Genomic DNA, 20,142 nt, shown 5'->3' with positions numbered 1-20,142 from the left:
CCCTGACCAGGGACAGTGAGCCCCCACCCCGACCAGGGACTGTGGGCCACCCCCTGACCAGGGACAGTGAGCCCCCACCCTGACCAGGGACAGTGGATGCCACCCTGACCAGGGACAGTGAGCCCCCCCCTGACCAGGGACAGCAGATGCCCCTTGACCTTTGATCATGGTAATCACACACTGACTCGTATGGGGGAAGATCCCATACAGACCCAAATGGGGGGCATTCCTCCACTCCTTTTCCTAACTCCTAAGTCTCCTTGTGTTTCTAGTGAGACATCTGCCCCTAAAGGGAAACAGATTTGTGGTAAATGTGATCAGGGACAGGCTGTGAAATAGGTCACTGAGTTTAGAAGATAACTTGTTGTGCTTTAGGGCTGAGACACGATGTAAGGATCTTATAAAAAGGTGGGTAGGAGCAGAGATCAATGAAAAGAGATTGGGTCTCTTCAGCCTAAAGATCTTTTATAAAACTAGGGCTTAGTATATGCTGTTGGGAGGGCAGAGCCACACAGGTTTAATGGCATTTTCTAATTAAACTTTGTTAATTCAGGCGGCAAGGAAAAGATGTAGTGTTTAATTAAGTAAGTCTGCTCTTACTAAGCCAGATATTTTAGCAGTATTCATAGAGTCATAGAGCATGAAAACAGACCCTTCAGTCCAACTCATCGGCATTGACCACACATCGCAATCTGACCTCGTTCCATTTGCCAGCATTTGGTCCATATCTCTCTAAACCCTTCCTATTCAAATAGCCATCCAAACACCTTTTAAATGTCTGACAAAGGGTCAGTTAGACTCAAAATGTCAGCTCTTTTCTCTCCTTACAGATGCTGCCAGACCGAGATTTTCCAGCATTTTCTCTTTTGGTTTCAGATTCCAGCATCCGCAGTAATTTGCTTTTTTACCTTTTTAACTGTTGTTATTGTACCCACCTCCACCACTTCCTCTCTGGCAGCTCATTCCATACACACTGCACCCTTTGATTGAAAAAGTTGCCCTCAGGCACTTTTTACATCTTTCCCGTCTCACCTTAAACCTATGCCCTCCAGTTTGGACTTCCCTACCCTGGGAGAAAGACCTTGGCTCTTCACCTTTGGCCCATTCATACCCCTTATGATTGTATAAACCTGTATAAGGTCACCCTTCAGCCTCCGACTCTCCAGGGAAAACAGCCCCGGCCTATTGTAGTTCAAGCCTTCCAGTCTCAGAAACATTCTTGTAAATCTTTTCTGCACCCTCTTAAGTTTAACAACATCCTCCTTATAGAAGGGGAACTGGAATTGTACACAGTACTCCAAACGTGGCCTCACCAATGTCCTGTACAGCCGCAACATGATGTTCCAACTCCTATACTCAATGCTCTGACCAATGAAGGCAAGTGTGCCAACACCCTTTTGCATCACCCTGTTGATCTGTGACTTCACCTTCAAGGAACTATCACCTGCTCCTAATTTCTTCTGAATTTCCTTTTAGGTTTCTTGTCTTTGGATGGTCATGTTAGGTTTCAATCTGTCTTAGATTTGGATACATACTGCTTATGTTCAGTGCAATGCCTAATAACAATGATTAAATTGTTGTCACAGTGAGACTGGTGCCTTGTTCCTTGCTGGCAGTCTGCTTATTGACTGTTCTGTCTGATGACTGTCAGCTAAGATGCTTCTCAGACAAGCAGATGATTAGAATCTACACCGCTACGTTAAGGATGCCCAACAAGTGAACAACAGTTTAGAACGAAAGAACTTGCAACTACATAGCACCTTCCACAGCCTTAGGACATCGGAAAACACTTTACAACCAATTAAATACTTAACCTAACAGTGGAGACTGTTGAAATGTGGGAAGTTTTCACAAAGTAACATTCCTGAATGAAATAAATAAAGAATGTGCAACAAAGACAGAGAATCAGCTGGTCTGGTGGCTTCTGTGGAGGGGGAAACCAGAGTTAACACTTTGAGTCCAGTATGACTCTGCTTCAGAACTTGAGTTGATTCCCAACCTCGCACGCTGACCAAATCCAAAGTCAGTTTGAAATCTAGTCGCTGTTGTAATGTAGGAAAATAACCCAATTAAACTGCTTTCCCAGCATGTTCTTTGAGAGACAATAGTGACTAGGGTGGCCACTGAAAGACCTCCAGAATGTTAAATGGCACAGTTAACACTGCTGCCTCACAGCGCCAGGGACCTGGATTCAATTCCACTCTTAGGCAACTGCCTGTATGGATTTTGCACGTTCTCTGAGTGTCTGTGTGGGTTTCCTTTGGGTGCTCCAGTTTCCTCCCACAATCCAGAGATGTGCAGGTTAGGTGGATTGGCCATAGGAAATGCAGGCTTACAGGGATAAGGGCAGGACGCTCTTCAAAGATTGGTGTGGACTTGATGAGTTGAATGACCTACTTCCACTCTGTAGGGATTCTATGAAACACTCCCCTCCTGCGTCCACATCTTCACGCTCTTGCGGCATGTTTACTCTTTATGATACAGAGTCATACCCTTCTGTACTCCTTCTGCCAAGGTAAAAACTTGGGATGGCCAGGGGTGCCAGGCTTCTAACGGGATGGTATTGACTGCAGTGACAGCACAGAGTTATCGATTTGGTGCTGGGCAGGAGTGAAAGGTGATGACCCAGGGCCCAGGCAGGCACAAACCAGGAGTGGCTGGAGTAAGGGCTTCATTAGTTGAAATGGGAACTATATACAGAGCTCATCGATTGTGTGGGGCAAGGGGGGAGCTTTCATACTCCGATGAAGGTTCTTGAGGCATTTCACAATAAAAACACAACCTAAAATCTCTGGCACTTGGACTGGGGTCGGACCAGCTGAAAATGCATTATCCAGTAGAAAAATTCAAGGTAAGTCAGGTTTGGTGATAAGGGAAATCGTGTCTCATCCATTTATTGGAGTTCTTTGTGGAAGTAACATATGTTGTGTATAAGGGGAACCAGTGGATATCATAGAGTCATAGAGATATACAGCAATGGAAATAGATCATTTGGTCCAACTCGTCTGTGCCGACCAGGTATCCTATCTAAATCTAGTCCCATTAAGCATTTGGCCCATATCCCTCGAAACTCTTCCTGTTCATATGGAATTGGATTTGCAGCAGGCATTTGAGAAGGTGTCACCTCTAAGGTTACTGTAGAAAATAAAACCTCATCGTTCAGAGGGTGGCATATTAACACGTACAGAAGATTGGCTGGCTAATGGAAAGCAGACAGTAGGAATAATTAGGGAGGTGATGACCTAGTGGTATTATCGTTGTGCTGCTAATCTCGGGATCCAGGTAATGTTCTGGGTTCAACCCCACCTGGGTTCAAATTCAAGGAAAACTCATCTGCTTTGCTAATGTCCTGTAGGGATGGAAATTTTCCACCCTCCCCAGGTCTGGCCTACACATGACTTCATTCCCACAGCAATGTGGTTGGCTCTTAACTGCCCTCTGGGCAATTAGAGATGGTCAATAAATGCTGGCCTGGCCAGTGACACCCTCATCCCCTGAATAAATGAAAAAAAGGGCATTTTTTGGTTAACATGATGTAATGAGTGGAATGCTATAGCATTCAACGCTAAGGCCGCACCCTTTTGTAATATACCTAAACAATTTAGATGACGTTTGATAGTAATGATGTAGAGGTATTTGAATAGTAAGTTGTAAAAAGAGTGTGAGGAGGTTACAAGGGATATAGAGAGATTAAGTGGGCAAAGATCTTGAAAATAGAGCACAACAAGCAGATGAATCTGGGTGTCCTCTTCCATGAATAACAAAAGGTCAGTGTGAACATGCAGCAGGTAATTAGGAATGCCAATAGACCTTCAGTTAGATGTAATATTGGTAATGTTTGGTGCAATGACCAATAGAGAATGGAGAATTGCGTGAAGTATCGGTGTCTTATTTAAGGAAGATGTAAATGCTTTGGAAGCTTTTCAGAGAAGGATTACTAGACTATTATCCAGAATAAAGATCAGAGTGGTGCTGGAAAAGCACAGCAGGTCAGACAGCATCAGAGGAGCCGGAAAATCGATGTTTCGGGCAAAAGCCCTCCATCAGGAATGAGGCTCATTCTCAATGAAGGTCTTTTGCCTGAAATGTTGATTTTTCCTGCTCCTCGGCTGCTGCCTGACCTGCTGTGCTTTTCCAGCACCACTCTGATCTCGACTCTGATCTCCAGCATCTGCAGTACCCACTTCTGTCTAATATCCAGAATGGTCCGGTTGCCTTCCGAGGAGACGTTGTACAGACCTATTGAGTTTAGATGAGTTAGAAGCAACTTGTTTAAAACATATCAGCATGCCTTATGAGATCTTGACAGGATTCATACGTTTCGGATGCTTCCTGTACTGGGAATATCTAAAACTTGGAGCCACCATTTCAAAATGAGAGATCACCCATTTAAGTTGGAGCTAAGGAGAACTGTTCCTCTCACAGAGGGTTGAGAGACTCTGGAATTTGTTTCATCCAAAGTCAATAGAAGTGGAATCTTTGAATACTTAAAGGCAAAGGTGAATAGATAAGCTACGAGGTGAAAGGTCATCGGGGATAGGTGGGAATGGGGAGCAATCAGGTCAGTCATGATTTTATTGAGTAGCGGAGCAGATTCAAGGGACTGTGTAGCCTACTCCCGCTGCAGATTCCTATGTTGATATAAAAGCCAGCCAAAGGCTGCCCCACAGGACTGTGGGGAGGGCGAGATTTCCTCAGGTCTCCACCAAATCGTGCCATCAGACTTTTCCTGATCACCGCAAAGGGCAGGTGACGATTCAGTTAAACATCTTTTTAAACCTTTTGCATGAGAGGTGCACATCACTGGCTGTTATGTTTTCTTCACTAATGAGACGTGGGTGTTGCTGACTGGGCCAGTATTAATTGCCCGTCCCTGAGAAGGTGGTGGTGAGCTGCCTTCTTGAACCACTACAGTCTATGTGCAGTAGGTTGATTCAGAATGCCTTTAGGGCGGGAATTCCGGATTTCAATCCAACGACAGTGAAGGAATAGCAATATATTTCTAAGTCACGATGTTGAGTGGCTTGGAGGAAAACCTGGAGGTGGTAGTGTTTCCATGTATCTGCTGTCTTTGTCCTTCGAGATGGAAGTGGTCACGGGTTTGGAAGATGCTGTCAGAGGTCTTCGGCAAATTTCCACAGCGCATCTTGTGGGTAGTAAACACTGGTGCTACTGAGTGCCAGTGGTGGAGGGAGTGAATGTTTCTGGATATAGTGCCAGTCCAGTGGGTTGCTTTGTCCTGGATGGTGTCAAGCTTCTTGAGTGTTGTTGGAGCTGCCCCCATCCAGGCACGTGGGGAGTATTCCATCACACTCCTGACGAATGCCTTGTAGATGTCTATGTCAGCATTTATTGCCAATCCCTAACTACTCAGCTCGCTGGGCCATATCAGAAGGCAGTTTTCCTGTACCTGTATTTTTATTTTTGCCGCTGTTTACCTATTATTTACTTACCTATGCTACTTAACTCTGTGATCTCCCTGTATTGCTCGCAAGACAAAGCTTTTCACTGTGCCTTGGTACATGTGACAACAAATTCAATTTAACTCAATTTAGTTAATTAATAGCTATTGGTGTGGGGTCACATAAAGGACCGATCAGATAAGGATGGCAGATTTCCTTCCCTAAAATTCCCAAACAACGGTTGCCATTAGATTACACTTTAACTCCAGATTTTATTGAATTTGAACTTCACTATTTACTGTGGTGGCATTGAGCCAATGTCCCCAAACCATGAGCATCCGTGTCTGGATTATTAATCCAGCTACCTTGCTACTTGCGCTGCCTCACTCATCTGAAAGGCAATTTTTGTTCAAGCAGGTGGCACGGTGGCTCAATGGTTAGCACTGCTGCCTCACAATGCCATGGTCCCAGGTTCAATTCCAGCCTTGGGCGCCTGTCTGTGTGGAGTTTGCACATTTTCCCCGTGTCTGTGTGAGTTTCCTCCCACATTCCATTCAAAGGTGAATTGGCCGTGCTACATTGTCCATAGTTGTTAGGTGTATTAGTCAGAGTGGGGGGGGAGGTGGCTTACTCTTCGGAGGGTTGGTGTGGACTTGTTCGGCTGAAGGGCCTGTTTCCACACTGTAGGGAATCTAATCTAATCTAATCACTAAAAAATAGGGCCTGGATAGTGTTGTGGAACAGAGACACCCTAGGGGTTCAGTGCACAAGTTTCTAAAGTTGTGTCACACGTAGAGTGGTTAGGATGGCATTTGCCGTGCTTGCTTTCATTGTTTGGACCTTTGAGTATAGGAGTTGGGACGCTATGTTGAGGTTGTACAGGAAGTATGTGAGGCCTCTTCTGGAGGACCATGTCCAGTTCTGGGCACCCAGTTTGAGGAAGGATATTATTAACGTGGAGAGGGTTCAGAAGAGATTTACCATGAAGTGGCTGGAAATGGAGGGTTTGAGTAATAAGGAAAGGTTGGATAGGCTTTTCACTGCAGCATTGGAGGTTAGGGGTGACCTTATAAAGGTCCATAAAATCATTAGGTGTGTAGATAAGTTGAATGGCAGGTGTCTTTTCCCTAGGATGGGGTATTTCAAGGCTAGGGGGCATATTTTAAAGTGAGGAGAGAAAGATTTAAAAAAGAATGGGGCCAATTGCTTTTACACAGAGAGTGATTCAAGTGTGAAATGAACTACCAGAGGAAGTGGTAAATGCAGGTACGGTTACAATGTTTAAAAGACATTTAGATGTGTATGTGAATAAATACGGGCCAAGCACAGACAGGTGGGACTGGTTTAGTTTGGGATTATGTTCAGCATGGACAGTTCGGACCGAAGGGTCTGTTTCTGTTCTGTGTGTCGACCTTGTGACTCTATGTCTGATACCATGTTCACCAGTTTGGGCATGAATTGATTGATGAAGTGGGACAAGATACCCAAGAGAACATCCAGCATGAGTGAGCTTCCTTGGGAAACGGGTAATGTCAGAGAGATGCTGTGACAGAAGGCACAGATCTCAGAACACCAAAAATTTAAGTCTCCTCATTATATGGAATGGCAGAGCAGGTTCGAGGAGCTGAATTGCCTACTGCTGCTTCTGGTTATCTTCTTATGTGCAGAGCCGATGAAATTTCTCTGTAGTTATCATTAAAGGCCATAGCAGTCGATGTTTTGTCTGACTAAAGATTGGAATGATTTATATATACAAACTCAGAAAAAGAAATACAGCTACTGCGTTGAAATGGTCTGTAAGTAAGAGACTGTGTTTAAACCAGATCACAACTTAGTGGTAGTGCTTTTGCCTCTGAGTCAGGGATTGGGATTTTGGAGAAGGTTTGTAGCTCAGGTTGTGGATCAGGTTGTCGGTCTGTTCGCTGAGCTGGTGGGTTTGTTCTCCGGCGTTTTGTCACAAGTTGGGTAACATCATCAGTGAGCCGCTAGTGAAGTGCTGGTGTTCTGTCCCGCTTGCTATTTGTGTGTCTTGGTCTGTTGTGGTGGGTGATATCTCTTCCGGTTCTGTTTCGGAAAGGTTAGTAAATGGAGTCTAGCTTTATACGTTTGTTAATGGAGTTCCGATTTGAATGCCAGACTTTTGGGAATTCCTGTGCGTATCTTTGTTTAGCCTGTCCCAGGGTGGATGTATTGTCCCAGTCGAATGGGTGTCCCTCATCGTCTATGTGTATGGATACCAGTGATGGTTGGTCATGTCTTTTGGTGGCTGGTTGGTGTTCATGTATCCTGGTGGCTAGTTTCCTGCCCGTTTGTCCAGTGTAATGTTTGTTGCAGTCCTTGCAGGGTATTTTGTATATGACGTTTGTTCTGCTGGCTGTGGGTATGGGATCATTTAAATTCATCAGGAGCTGTTTCAGTGTGGTGGTAGGTTTGTGGGCTACCATGATGCCTTGGGGCAGGAGTAGTCTAGCGGACATCTTTGAAATGTTTTTGATGTATGGTAGGGTGGCTAGAGTCTATGGCTGACACATAAATAGTAAGCAGGACAGAACACCAGCGCTTCACCCGGAGGCTCACTAATGATGTTACCTAGCATGGTGATGAAATGTCTGAAAATATCTAGCATGGATAGAGGACTGGTTAACTAATATAAAGCAAAGAACTAATATAAATGGGTGCTTCTCTGGTTGGAGATCAGTGGTGAACAGGGTGCTGCAGGGGTCAGTGTTGGGCCTGCAACTGTTCATGATATATATATATAAATGATTTGAAAGAGGAGACCAAGTGTAATGTACCCAAGTTTGCTGATGACACTAAATTGAGCGGAAAGCCGAACGGTGCAGAGGATGTGGAGAGTCTGCAGAGAGATTTAGATCGGTTAAGGGAGTGGGCAAGGGTCTGGCAGATGGAGTATAATGTTGGTAAATGTGAGGTTATCCACTTTGGAAGTAAAAGTAGTCGGTTAGAGTGTTAAGTAATGAAATATTGCAGCGTGCTACTGTGCAGAGCGACTGTGGAGTGCTCGTACATAAATCACTATAAGTTGATTTGCAGGTGCAACAGGTAATCGGGAAGATATATTGGCTTTCATCGCTAGAGGGATTAAATTTAAGAGCAGGGAGGTTCTGCTGCAATTGTACACAGTGTTGGTGAGGCCGCACCTGGAGTATTGTGCACAGTTCTGGTCTCCTTACTTGAGGAAGGACATACAGGCTTTGGGGGCAGTGCAAAGGAGGTTCACCAGGTTGATTCTGGGGATGAGGGGGCTACCCTGTGAGGAGAGGTTGAGCCTCCTGCAACTGTACTCACTAGAATTTAGAAGAATGAGAGGGGACCTAATAGAAACATATAAAATTATGAAAGGGATAGATAAGACAGAGGCAGGCAAATTGTTTCCGCTGGTTGGTGAGATTAGGACTAGAGGATTTGGCTTCAAGATTAGAGGGAGTAGATTTAGGACAGAGATGAACTTCCATAGTGAATCTATGGAATTCTCTGCCTAAGGAAGCAGGGGAGGCAGCTTTGTTAAGTATATTCAAGACACAGTTGGATGGGTTTTTGCATGGTAGGAGAATTAATGGTTATGGGGATAGTGCAGGTAGGAGGAGCTGAGATGATGGATAGATCAGCCATGATCTTAATGAATGCTAGAGCAGGCTTGGTGGGCAAAATGGCTTACTCCTGCTTCTATTACTATGAAACTATGAAAACAAACCCACCAGCTCAGCGCGCAAGCTGGCAACCTGAGTCAGTGATCACTGGGGGCTAGGTCCCACTCCAGAGGTGCCTGTTGTCTCTTGTTTTTCCTGCTGCTGTATGGACCTCCAAGGTTCGTGGCAGGGCAGAGACTCTGGGAACTGTAAGTCAATACATCCGCACACTGAGCAACGGAGCCACACAGCTCAGAGGGAACATTGCTCCAAAGACAAAATTGACACGTCGGCATAGTACTGAGGGAGTCCTGTGGCATCAGAGTGCTACCTTTCAGACAAAATGCCCACTCGGGGTGCAAGCGTTGCTGTGGCGCAATTTATAGAAGCGCTCTCGAGCAATATTTGTCAATAAGACAGATTATCTGATCATTATCGCATTGCTGCCCTTTAATTGTGCTGGCATGTCTCAGATGTCATGAGGTGTAGGCTCATCTTGGAGCTGTTTGTTGGTGTAAGTTGCAGGAGGCAATGATCTAGTGGTATTGTTGGCTGACAATTTAGGTCATGTCAGATGGTGGATTTTGAATTCAATAAAAATCTGAAAGAATCTGATGATAATGATGACGGGCGGCACATTGGCTCAGTGGTTAGCACTGCTGCCTCACAGCGCCAGGGACCCGGGTTCGATTCCAGCCTCGGGTGACTGTCTGTGTGTGGAGTTTGCACATTCTCCCCGTGTCTGCGTTGGTTTCTTCCGGGTACTCCGGTTTCCTCCCACAGTCCAAAGATGCGCAGGTCAGATGAATTGGCCATGCAAAATTACCCATAGTGTTCAGGGATGTGTAGGTTAGGTGCATTAGCCAGGGGTAAATGTAGAGTGATAGGGGAGGGGAATGGGTCTGGGTGGTTACTCTTTGGAGGGTCGGTGTGGGTCTGATTGTAATTCTAATGAAACTGTTGCTGATTGTTGGAAAGTTATGGAAGGAAATCTCCCGTACTCACCTCATCTGATCTACATGTGACTCCCGACCCACAGCAACGTTGTTGAACTGTAACTGCCCTGTTTTAGGCAATTAGGGATGGCAAATAAATGCTGGCCTAGCCAGTGATTCCCACATCCCGTGAAGGAACCTTTAAAAAGTATATGAAGCATTGGGAGGACTGAATAACTCAGGACCATTACTAACCAATGAGGGCATTGTGGGAGTTTGGCCCCTCTCGTTCTCCAAAGATTTGCAAGCTTGCACCACTGTCGCCATGGAGATTTGATCCCATACCCTGAACTCCGATGCTATTGATTAAATCTGGCTCCAGTTTGATGTGGGACATTACTGTTGAAGATAAATGACCTGTAGGTATTTTGTACAGACAGACTCTGAGCACTGAGCTATTGAACAATCTATATTGCAGAGGGATGTTCACTAGAGTTTGTGGAAGTTGGTGCAATGGATTGTTCCTGTGAAATTCAATGCTGAATTCTATGACATTTTTCATTGAGACTCAAATGTCCCCCTCAAAAGATAATTGCAATGGATGAATTCTTTTGGGATTGGACTTACATTGTGTTGCTCTGGGCATTTCCAGCAAATACAGTAGAATTCCTGTAATATTCCACTGGGAATAACAGCCCACTCTCACTCAGAAATGAATGATATCCTCCAATGAGTCTTAGCCATCAGGATAAGCTGCTTGTTTTAAATCCCTAAATACCTTATTATACTGCTCCTCAGCAATTTCCCAATCTAGAGACAGATTTCCTCACATTTGTCCCAGTTTTTGTATTTCCCCATTGTAAATCTGTGCCCATAAATCTAGTCTATTAAATATTTGTTTTATTGTTTCCTGTTTCTTTCTACTGACTAGATGGGAAATAGAAGCCACAGACTTCTCACAAGGCCATTCTACCCCTATGACGAGAAGTTTCCTTTCTGCACTTACTCCCTGCAACCTGCAATCATTTCCTTTTCAAATAGTAGTCCAGTTTACTTGTGAAAACCTCATTGAGCCTGCCTCCCCCATACTCTGAGACAATGCATTACTGTGTGAAATACACTTCCTCTTATTTCACTTTTGCTTTTCTCACTCATCCCTTCAAATCTGTCCTCTCTCCAATCTTGAATTTCACAGGTGGGAGTAGTTTCTCCCTGTCCACTCCGACCAGATCCCCTCATGATTTGGAATGCCACCTCCCAGAATTTTCTACTCAAAGAGAAATGTTTTCCATCTGCCTTCACCATTGAGGTTTCCTATCTCCAGAAGCATTCATGTGAATCTTTTCTCCATTCACTTCAGTGCCTTTACATCTTTCCTAAAGTGTGGCCTCAGGACTGGATGCAATACTCCATCTAAGGCCAAGTGAATGACTGATACAAATTCGACATAACCTCCTTGCTTTTGTCCTCTCTGTCTCTATTAATAAAATCTAGGATCCTGTATGTTGAAGTGAGGGTTAGCTCAATCTGTCCTGTCATATTCAATGAGCTATGCACATATTGACTGATGAGTCAGTACTGTTGTATGTTGAACACCACTTAGAGGAAGCACTAAGAGTGGCAAGGAGGCAGATTGTTCTCTATGTGGAAAATCCTCAATGTCCACCATTAAGAGTGGCTCATGAGCACCATTATTGACTGAGCTGGCCAAGACAGGGTCTGTAGCAGATGGTGAGGGCACCAATACATGACTTCATCCCCATCAATCTGGCTGTCGCAGATGCAGCTGCCCAAGACAGTGTCAGTATCACAGTACAGTCATTATGGAAATAAAGTCCCGTCTTCCCATAGAGGTACCCTCATCATGTTGTGTGCCACAAACACTGGACTCAATGGGTCAGACGTCGAAAGGTCGAGCAGGACTAAAGAATTCACAGCAATCTTCAGCAGAGGTGCCAGATTATCCATCTCAGCCTTCTCTTGAGTTTCCAGTATCATAGGTGCCAATCTTCAGCCAATATAATTCATTTTAGAATGTTATTTAGGAATGGCCAAGGATAATAGATACTACAAAAGCTATGAGCTCTGACAATATTCCATCAATAATACTGAAGACTTGCACTCTAGAGCTTACCGTGTTTGTAGCTAAGCTTCTTCCAGTACAACTACAACACTGGCATCTACTCACCAATGACCCAGGTATGTCCTGTGCATGGAAAGTACAACAAATCCAACCCAGCAATTATTGTTCAATCAGTCTACTCTCAATCATCAGTAAAGTGATGGAGGCTTCACAACAGCACTACCTTGGCAATGACCTGTTCATTAACACTCACTGTAGGGTCCATCACGTCCACGCAGCTCTGTACCTCATTACAGCCTTGGTCCAAACATGGACAAAAGAGCTGAATTCCACAGGGTAGGTGAGAGTGAAAGCCCTTGACATCAAGGCAGCTTTTGATCAAGCGTGGCATCAAGGACCCCTACCAAAACTAGAGTCAAAGGAATCACAACGAAAACTCTCCGCTGGTTGGAGTCATGCCTGGCACATAGGAAGATGGCTGTGGTTGTTGGAGGTCAGTCATCTCAGCTCCAGGACATCTCTGCAGGAGTTCCTCGGGGGAGATATTTTCAATCAACTGGTTCTGACATATTTTGACACACCGATGGATCAGGTGGGACTGAACCCAGACCTTCTGGTCCAGCATCGCTCAGGATGGATTTTTTTATAATAATCACTGACAGTTCCTCAGGATAGTGTCCTCAGCCCAAACATCCTCGAGCTGTTTCATTAATGACCCTCGCTCCATCATAAGGTGAGCTTGTTGATGATTGTGCAATGTTCAGCCCCATTTGCGACACCTCAGTTACTGAGGCAGTCCACGTAGCAATATCCGCACTTGGGCTAATAAAGTAATTTTTGTGCCACCCAAGTTCCAGGCAATGGACGACGAGGGAATCTAACAATCATCTCACAACATTACCATCGCTGAATTCCCCCTGCTATCAACACCTTGGGGTTACCATTGACCAGAAACTGAACTGGACTAGTCATATAAATACTGTGGCTCCAAGAGCAGGCCAGAGTCTAGGAACCTTGCAGCAAGTAACTCACCGCCTGACTCCAGAAAGCCTATATTCATCTGTACTGTTCACCTCAGCTTCATTGAGTGAAAGCACATCCTATATTTTTACCATTTTTTCAGGAAAGAAAATTTTCCTGAATTCCTAATGGATTTAATTGATTCATTCTATATTTATGCATTTTAGTTTGGGACTCCCCATAACTAAGAACATTTTCTCTTTATCTACTCCTTTTGTTATTTTAACATTTGCTCAAATCCAATCTGGATCTCCCCTTTTCTGGAGTGAAAGAGCCCAGGCTGCTCAGCCTTTCTGGATAAGTATAATCTTTCAGTTGAGTATGTGAATCTTCGTACACATTTTTCAATGCTCTGTGTACACCTTAGAACATGAAGACCACAACAAGTGCATTTTTAACTTTGATTCTGAGCAGGTTTTATTTGGTTTCTCAACGATTCCGTTCTTTCTGTGTAGCGATTGATCCCATTTCTTTCTTTGATTTTTTTTTTGAAATGTGTTTGTTAATCTGATTTGAGCTCCTGGCACGGTGTTATCCTCTGGACCATTTGGCCTAGCAATAACGTTCGCTTGTCTGAATCAGAAGGTGTAGGATTTTGAACCCAGTTAGTGGAGGCTGAGGCCTGGCTGTGTGCATACTGACATCTGGTGAGTGTGCGTCCTTTCCATATTTATGTTCTGGGGCTGCAGGTTGGAATGCAGGTGTTTAGATACACTGTAGGAGCTGTCAATCCTTCAGTATTGTCCTCCAAGGGAAGAGCATTAAAACACTGACGATATCTGAATGCCTTGACTTGTCATCCATTATCCCTCCGTTTTATGACATCCTAAAGATCAAAGCTTCATTTCCATAGGCTGAGTAAAGATGTGGTAATGGTGCTTTAGATTTGTTATCCCACAGGCTTTGCCTCACACTGTCTTCACCGTTCCCAAAGGATGTCCTTGGTTAATCATGTCTTTGTACCTTCATGAACGAGAACAACGGTGTGGCTTCGCATCATAATTTTACAAACAGTGGTATTTTCTGTGATTCGGTGAGTTTAGTTACTTCTGTACCTGAATCACTAGTGCAGTATGATCTGGATTATACCTTCTCAGACAAGCATCCAGTAAAATGCTAGCAGAGAATGCAATCGGTACAGGAACCCTTGCTCCAGCCAGTGACGGCTAGAATTTGGTAGATACCACCTTATTATCATGGAAGACAGAATAAAACGTACTCTGACACACCCAGGAATTGTTCTTTCATAAAATACATGAGTGAGCAGCTTTCACAGAGAGAGAACTTAATTCCCCTCTATTCCTTGGTTATGGAAAGCACTAAATATGTAAGGTAACTGCTTAAAGCTGAGGAAAGTCAGCTATTGAATATAAAGAGTTTGCTCTCCCAACCTCCTCAGTGCAGCAGAGGCTTCATATGAGAGAAGTAGCACTTGTTGTATGAGGTGCCAAGTCAAGGCTCCAACCCTTCATTCAGATGAATGTAAAAGATCTCATGGTATTCATTTGAAAAGCAGGAAAACTCTCCCTGGCTTCTCATAGCCAGTATCTCTTGGTCAGGATTAGAGTGGTGCTGGAAAAGCACAGCAGGTCAGGCAGCATCCAAGGAGCAGGAAAATTGACGTTGCGGGCAAAAGGCCTTCCTGACGTTCCTTGGATGCTGCCTGACCTGCTGTGCTTTTCAAACACCACTCCAATCTTGACTCTAATCTCCAGCATTTGCAGTACCCACTTTCGCCCAATATCTCTTGGTGCCAGCCATAGCTAAGTCTTGCCTCTGACTCTGCAGATTAAGAGCTGAAGTCCCAAAGCGGGATATCAGCACAATAATCAGGGTTAATCGTCCAGTGCAATACTGAGGGAGCGCTTTGCTGTTAGAAGTGCCCTCTTTCAACTGAAACATTAAACTGAGGCCCATTTGTCTGCTCAGGTGGCTGCTAAAGTCCTTATGACCATGTTACAAAAGAAGAGTAGGGGTGTTCTCCCAATCTCAGTCTTTATCCCTCAATAAATTTCTCCCCGTGTCTGCGTGGGTTTCCTCCGGGTGCTCCGGTTTCCTCCCACAGTCCAAAGATGTGCAGGTCAGGTGAATTGGCCGTGCTAAATCGCCCGTAGTGTTAGGTGAAGGGGTAAACGTAGGGGAACGGGTCTGGGTGGGTTGCGCTTCGGCGGGTCGGTGTGGACTTGTTGGGCCGAAGCGCCTGCTTCCATACTGTAAGTAATCTAATCTAATCTTAAAAAAATAATGCCACATTTAAAAAGAAAGCGGATTATCGAAGTAAGAAGGTCCCAGGTACAAGTCCCAGGTGTGTTATAATCTGCTTGAGCAGGTTGATGAGAAATGCTTCTGGACATCTCCAAAGTGGATGGTGTTCTGTTTCTTAGACATTAGTACATCTAATTAGGTTTTAAAATAGAATCAACAGCAATTATTCTTAAACAGAAGGTGCAACTGGTGCTGGATTCATTGGTTGTGTGTGAGCGGTCTTGATGGATGTCAAATCTGAACTCTTCATGCCTGTGAGCGTTTGCTGGGAACTGCTGTATTTTCAATATTACAGCAGTGCCTGCTCTTCAGAAACTGCTGAATTCCTCTAGAGCCCTTTGAGACATCTGGGGATCACAGAGAGATGTATAAATGGAAGATCTTCTTTTCTCAAACAGTCAGCAACACAAACTCAGATTAGCTGATCGTTATCACAGTCGCTGTTTGTGGGATCTTGCTGCGTCCAAATTGATTGAGAGTGTTGACCCGGACTGGTTTTCACATCTAATGCAAAAATACACCCACCAGCACAAGATTCTTCAAGTGCCATCCGCTGAGACTTTCAGTTCAATATTCGAGAATAGAGATTGAACCTCTGACCATCTGACTCAGACAAGACCACTACCCAACTGAGCCATGGCTGGTATCTGTTATGTGTTTACATGCTGTACGTGTAACCAACTTTTTGAAAAAATTCATTCACAGGATGACGCCAGCACTTACTGTCCATCCCAGAGGGCAGTTAAGAGTCAACCATATTGAGTGGAGTCACATTTCGATAAGGATGGCAGTTTCCTTCCCGAAAGGACATTAGTGAACCAGATGGATTTTACCCATAATCATTGGATCCATTCAGTGTGGAAATAGGCCCTTTGGCCCAACACGTCCACACCGCCCCTCCGAAGAGTAACCCACCCGGATCCATTCCCCTACCCTATCACTCTACATTTACCCCAACTAATGCACCTAACCTATACATCCCTGAAGGCTATGAGCAATTTAGCATGGCCAGTTCACCTAACCTGCACATCTTTGGACTGTGACAGGAAACTGGTGCACCCAGAGGAATCCCACATGGACATGGGGAGAATGTGCAAACTGCACACAGGCAGTCACCTGAGACTGGAATCAAACCTGGGTCCCTGGCACTCAGAGGCTACAGTGCTAACCATTGAGTCACTGCGCTGCCCAATCATCATCAGACTCTTGATCCAGATTTTTATTGAATTCATGGCATGGTGGCTCAGTGGTTAGCACTGCTGCCTCACAGCGCCAGGGACTCAGGTTCGATTCCAGCCTTGGGCGACTGTCTGTTTGCACACGCACCCCGTGTCTGTGTGGGTTTCCTCCAGGTGCTCCGGTTTCCTCCCACAGTCCAAAGATGTGCAGGGCCAGGTGAATTGGCCACGCTAAATTGCCGGTGGTGTTAGGTGCATTAGTCAGAGGGGAATGGATCTGGGTGGGTTGCTCTTCGGAGGGTCGGTGTGGATTGGTTGGGCCGAAGGGCCTGTTTCCACACTGTAGGGAATCGAATCTAATCTAATCTAATCAAATTCGACAATCTGCCGTAACAGGATACGAACCCGAGTTCCAAGAACATTACTGGATTTCTGGATTAATAGCCTAGTGATAATACCACTAGGTTATAACCTCCCCATACAGGAGAATCAGCTCCAAGTGGGACTAAAGGTGGAGGTGCAGCAGAAAGAGTAGGAACTGAGGGTGTTGTTGGACTGTGCTTGAATTGTCTAACTCCAACCTTGTGGTTTAATTACAGATGATGGCCCCTACGCGAAGGGGAGAAAGGAAACTGCAGCATCCGAAACAACCGTGTGCGCAAGGAGACAGAGCATACCAGGTACAGAGTTGATAACCAGAGGTTGGAGCAGGAGGTTACTCCCTTACCTCAACTTTCCACCTATCCCACTTCCCCAGGGCACCCACCCAACCTCTCGGTAGATGCTGCATGAAATGGAGCTGTTTGGGTTCGGCTGACTGGGAAGGGCAGGGGTCGAAACACTGATTGACGTGAGGGCAAGCCTGGATCTGAATCTTCCAGGCCTTGCGGACAGACTGAATCCAGAAGATAGACACTCCTGGGAGTGGTACAGAGGCAACCCTTCCAAAGCCACTTGGGAAGAGTCTGTATTGACTGGGAATGGGGCGGTGGGTGTCGTTTCATCCTCTCTGACTGAGCCGCTGGCTCAGGAATTGCCAACTCATGGTGTGAGCGAGAGCATGTTCCACTACGCCACCTTTCAGGGGGCCAGTGGTTACGGATTGCTGAAACATTTCAGCAGATGGACCCTCACACTGTTGGGTTGGCATTGGTTGTCCACCCTGGACAGTCGACATCTTTGCGGTGCTCCATGGGCGCCCTGCCCTGGGTAGGCTTGCCCCTGACGCGACCAACAGTGCAGATCTTGCCGTCGATCAGATTGGGCATGTGGGGCTGAAAGCCGAATTTTAAATCCACAGTCTGCTGCCTGCACATAGCAAAGCCGAGTGGAGAATGGACGGGACGTTGTGCATTACGACTGAAGAAATTGCTGCAGAAACTCAACAGCACCAGTGGACAGGGAAACCAGAGTTCTCATCAACCAGTTTGTCTCTCCACGGAAGCTGCCAGAGTTTCAGCCTTTCAGGTTTCCAATCTCTGTCACGTCTTGCTCTGGCAGATCATTGAGCCCGACTGAATAAAGTCTAGTTGTGGCTGACGGGCGTTTGATTATTGTTTGAGAGGGCAAAAGGAGGTCATTGTGCATCTTTTATTGGACCGCTGAGTATCTATCTATCGTTAATCTCCTTATTACTGCAGTGTGGATACTATCAAATTCCTTTTGGAACATGAGCAGATAAACAGCAGGAACCACCAGGGAAGAGATGTGAAAAATCTTTTTGTTTTCTGCAACCAATTTCTTCCTTCACCTAGCACTGCCAGTAAGGGGGGGGGGGGGGGGGGGGAGAGGGAGACTTAAAAGTAGCACTCAACTGCAAAGGAAATGAATTACAGACCGTAGAATGGTTAATGCCCATCGTACCTGTGCTAGCTAGCCAATTAACCTTGTTCCCTTATTCTGTCCACACAAGTAACCTTTCCTTCTTAGTATTTATTTATTCTCCTGATCAAAAGTCAAGGCATGCAAGAGCTCAAAACTACACTTGATCACCAATAGCTGGAGATATTATAAGAACAAGGATGCCGGGGGCTTAGTTAAACCAGTGAAGGACCGGTGTGCCTAAAGTGAGTACTTGTGGAGGAAGTGCTAACTAACAAAGACAGAATTATTTTAAAGGTGATTAAAAATATCCGAGAATAAATATGCCACTGGCAGTCAGGAGCACTAAGAGGACATGTCAGCTATGATATCTGACAGATTCCTCGGGTTTTTAAGATTGGAGTGGTGCTGGAAAAGCACAGCAAGTCAGGCAGCATCCTAGGAGCAGGAAAATTGACATTTCGGGCCAAAGCCCTTCATCAGATAATGGATTTAAACAATAAGGGGGCTCTCACTCGGAATTATAGTTATAATTTTTCAAGGTGTTACTTTAAGTGTGAAGCCTCAATACAAGCAAGCAGGTATTGGGAAGTAAAGGCTACAGTGGTGGTGTAGTGAGGAGCAACAGGAAGTGGGCAGCTCTTTCAATGAGTCAGCAATCACACATACAACGGGGGTGACTGGGCTATTTCTGCAATGTGTGGTCCTGTGATCCTAACGCAGGACAGAGTCTCAAGCAGCGGATATGTATATGTTACTATTGTGTCTCACTAACAGAGGAGCTGAAGGGAATTACGGTGGTGGACCTCATCAAGAAGGAAGGCTGCACCCTGGGGCTGACGATATCTGGCGGGACTGACAAAGATGGCAGGCCCCGAGTATCGAACCTGCGACCTGGAGGATTGGCTGCCAGGTGAGGCGTACAATCAACCAGTACCATTCTCCTTTGCTACAATTTGTTTAGAACCCACTGTGTTTATTTCTCTTTAACAAAAATACAGTTATACTTCGTACTTGTTCATCACCTGAGCCACCTCTCGAGTATCCTATCCTGCAGCTGGTTCCAAGCCTCAGCTTAGACAGGGGAAGACAATCTCTTTGGTATAGTGGCTCAGTGGTTAGCATTGCTGTCTCACAGCGCCAGGGAGCCGGGTTCGATTCCAGGCTTGGGTGACTGCGCGGAATTTGCACGTTCTCCCCGTGTCTGCGTGGGTTTCGTCCTGGTGCTCCGGTTTCCTCCCACAATTCAAAGATGTGCAGCCTAATTGGATTAGCCATGGGAAATATAGGGTTACAGGGATAGGATGGGAGTGGGGGTGTAGGGGTGGGGTAGGGGGGTGTCTGGGAGGGATGCTCTTCAGAGAGTTGGTGTGGACTGAATGGCTTGATTTCAGACTGTAGGGATTCTGTGATTTGAAGTACAGAGTGGAGCAAACGCATACCTGGATCAGCTCGAGGTGTCTGGGTCATCAGCGTTCGCAGTCCTCGCTACTTCTCAGGTTCTTTTGTTCTGAAACCACCTCCTTCATTAATGAATGTCATTGGGCGATCATGGTATTGTGCCAAAAAATAACTCCTTAAATTCACTGAGACTGCAATTCTCCAAGAAGGTGTCTACAAGCTACAAGAAAGGCTTACATTTATATGGTGCCCTGAGTGTCCCCAGAGCATTATCGAACCAGTGAGTGTAAATTTTGTAAGGTTCCAAACCTACTTCATCCAGAGTAGGAATTGAACTGTCACCGAAGATGATGGTTGGCACGCTTGCCTTCATTGGTCAGAGCATTG

At 45.3% G+C, this 20,142-nt stretch overlaps 1 protein-coding gene across 1 annotated transcript in view; it reads left to right on the top strand.

The window, feature by feature from the left end:
• Positions 1 to 20,142, top strand: part of grip2b (glutamate receptor interacting protein 2b) — a 313,063-nt gene that overhangs the window by 198,026 nt on the left and 94,895 nt on the right. Inside the window, exons 2-3 of the mRNA XM_043708656.1 lie at positions 17,133 to 17,213; positions 19,132 to 19,267. Coding sequence (XP_043564591.1) covers positions 17,133 to 17,213; positions 19,132 to 19,267 — 217 coding nt within the window. The remainder of the gene's footprint in view (positions 1 to 17,132; positions 17,214 to 19,131; positions 19,268 to 20,142) is intronic.

Source organism: Chiloscyllium plagiosum, chromosome 18, assembly GCF_004010195.1.
Source record: "Chiloscyllium plagiosum isolate BGI_BamShark_2017 chromosome 18, ASM401019v2, whole genome shotgun sequence".
Lineage (NCBI taxonomy): Eukaryota > Metazoa > Chordata > Chondrichthyes > Orectolobiformes > Hemiscylliidae > Chiloscyllium > Chiloscyllium plagiosum.
The sequence above is the reverse complement of the archived record's forward strand: the minus strand, read 5'-3'. Positions and strand labels throughout refer to the sequence as shown.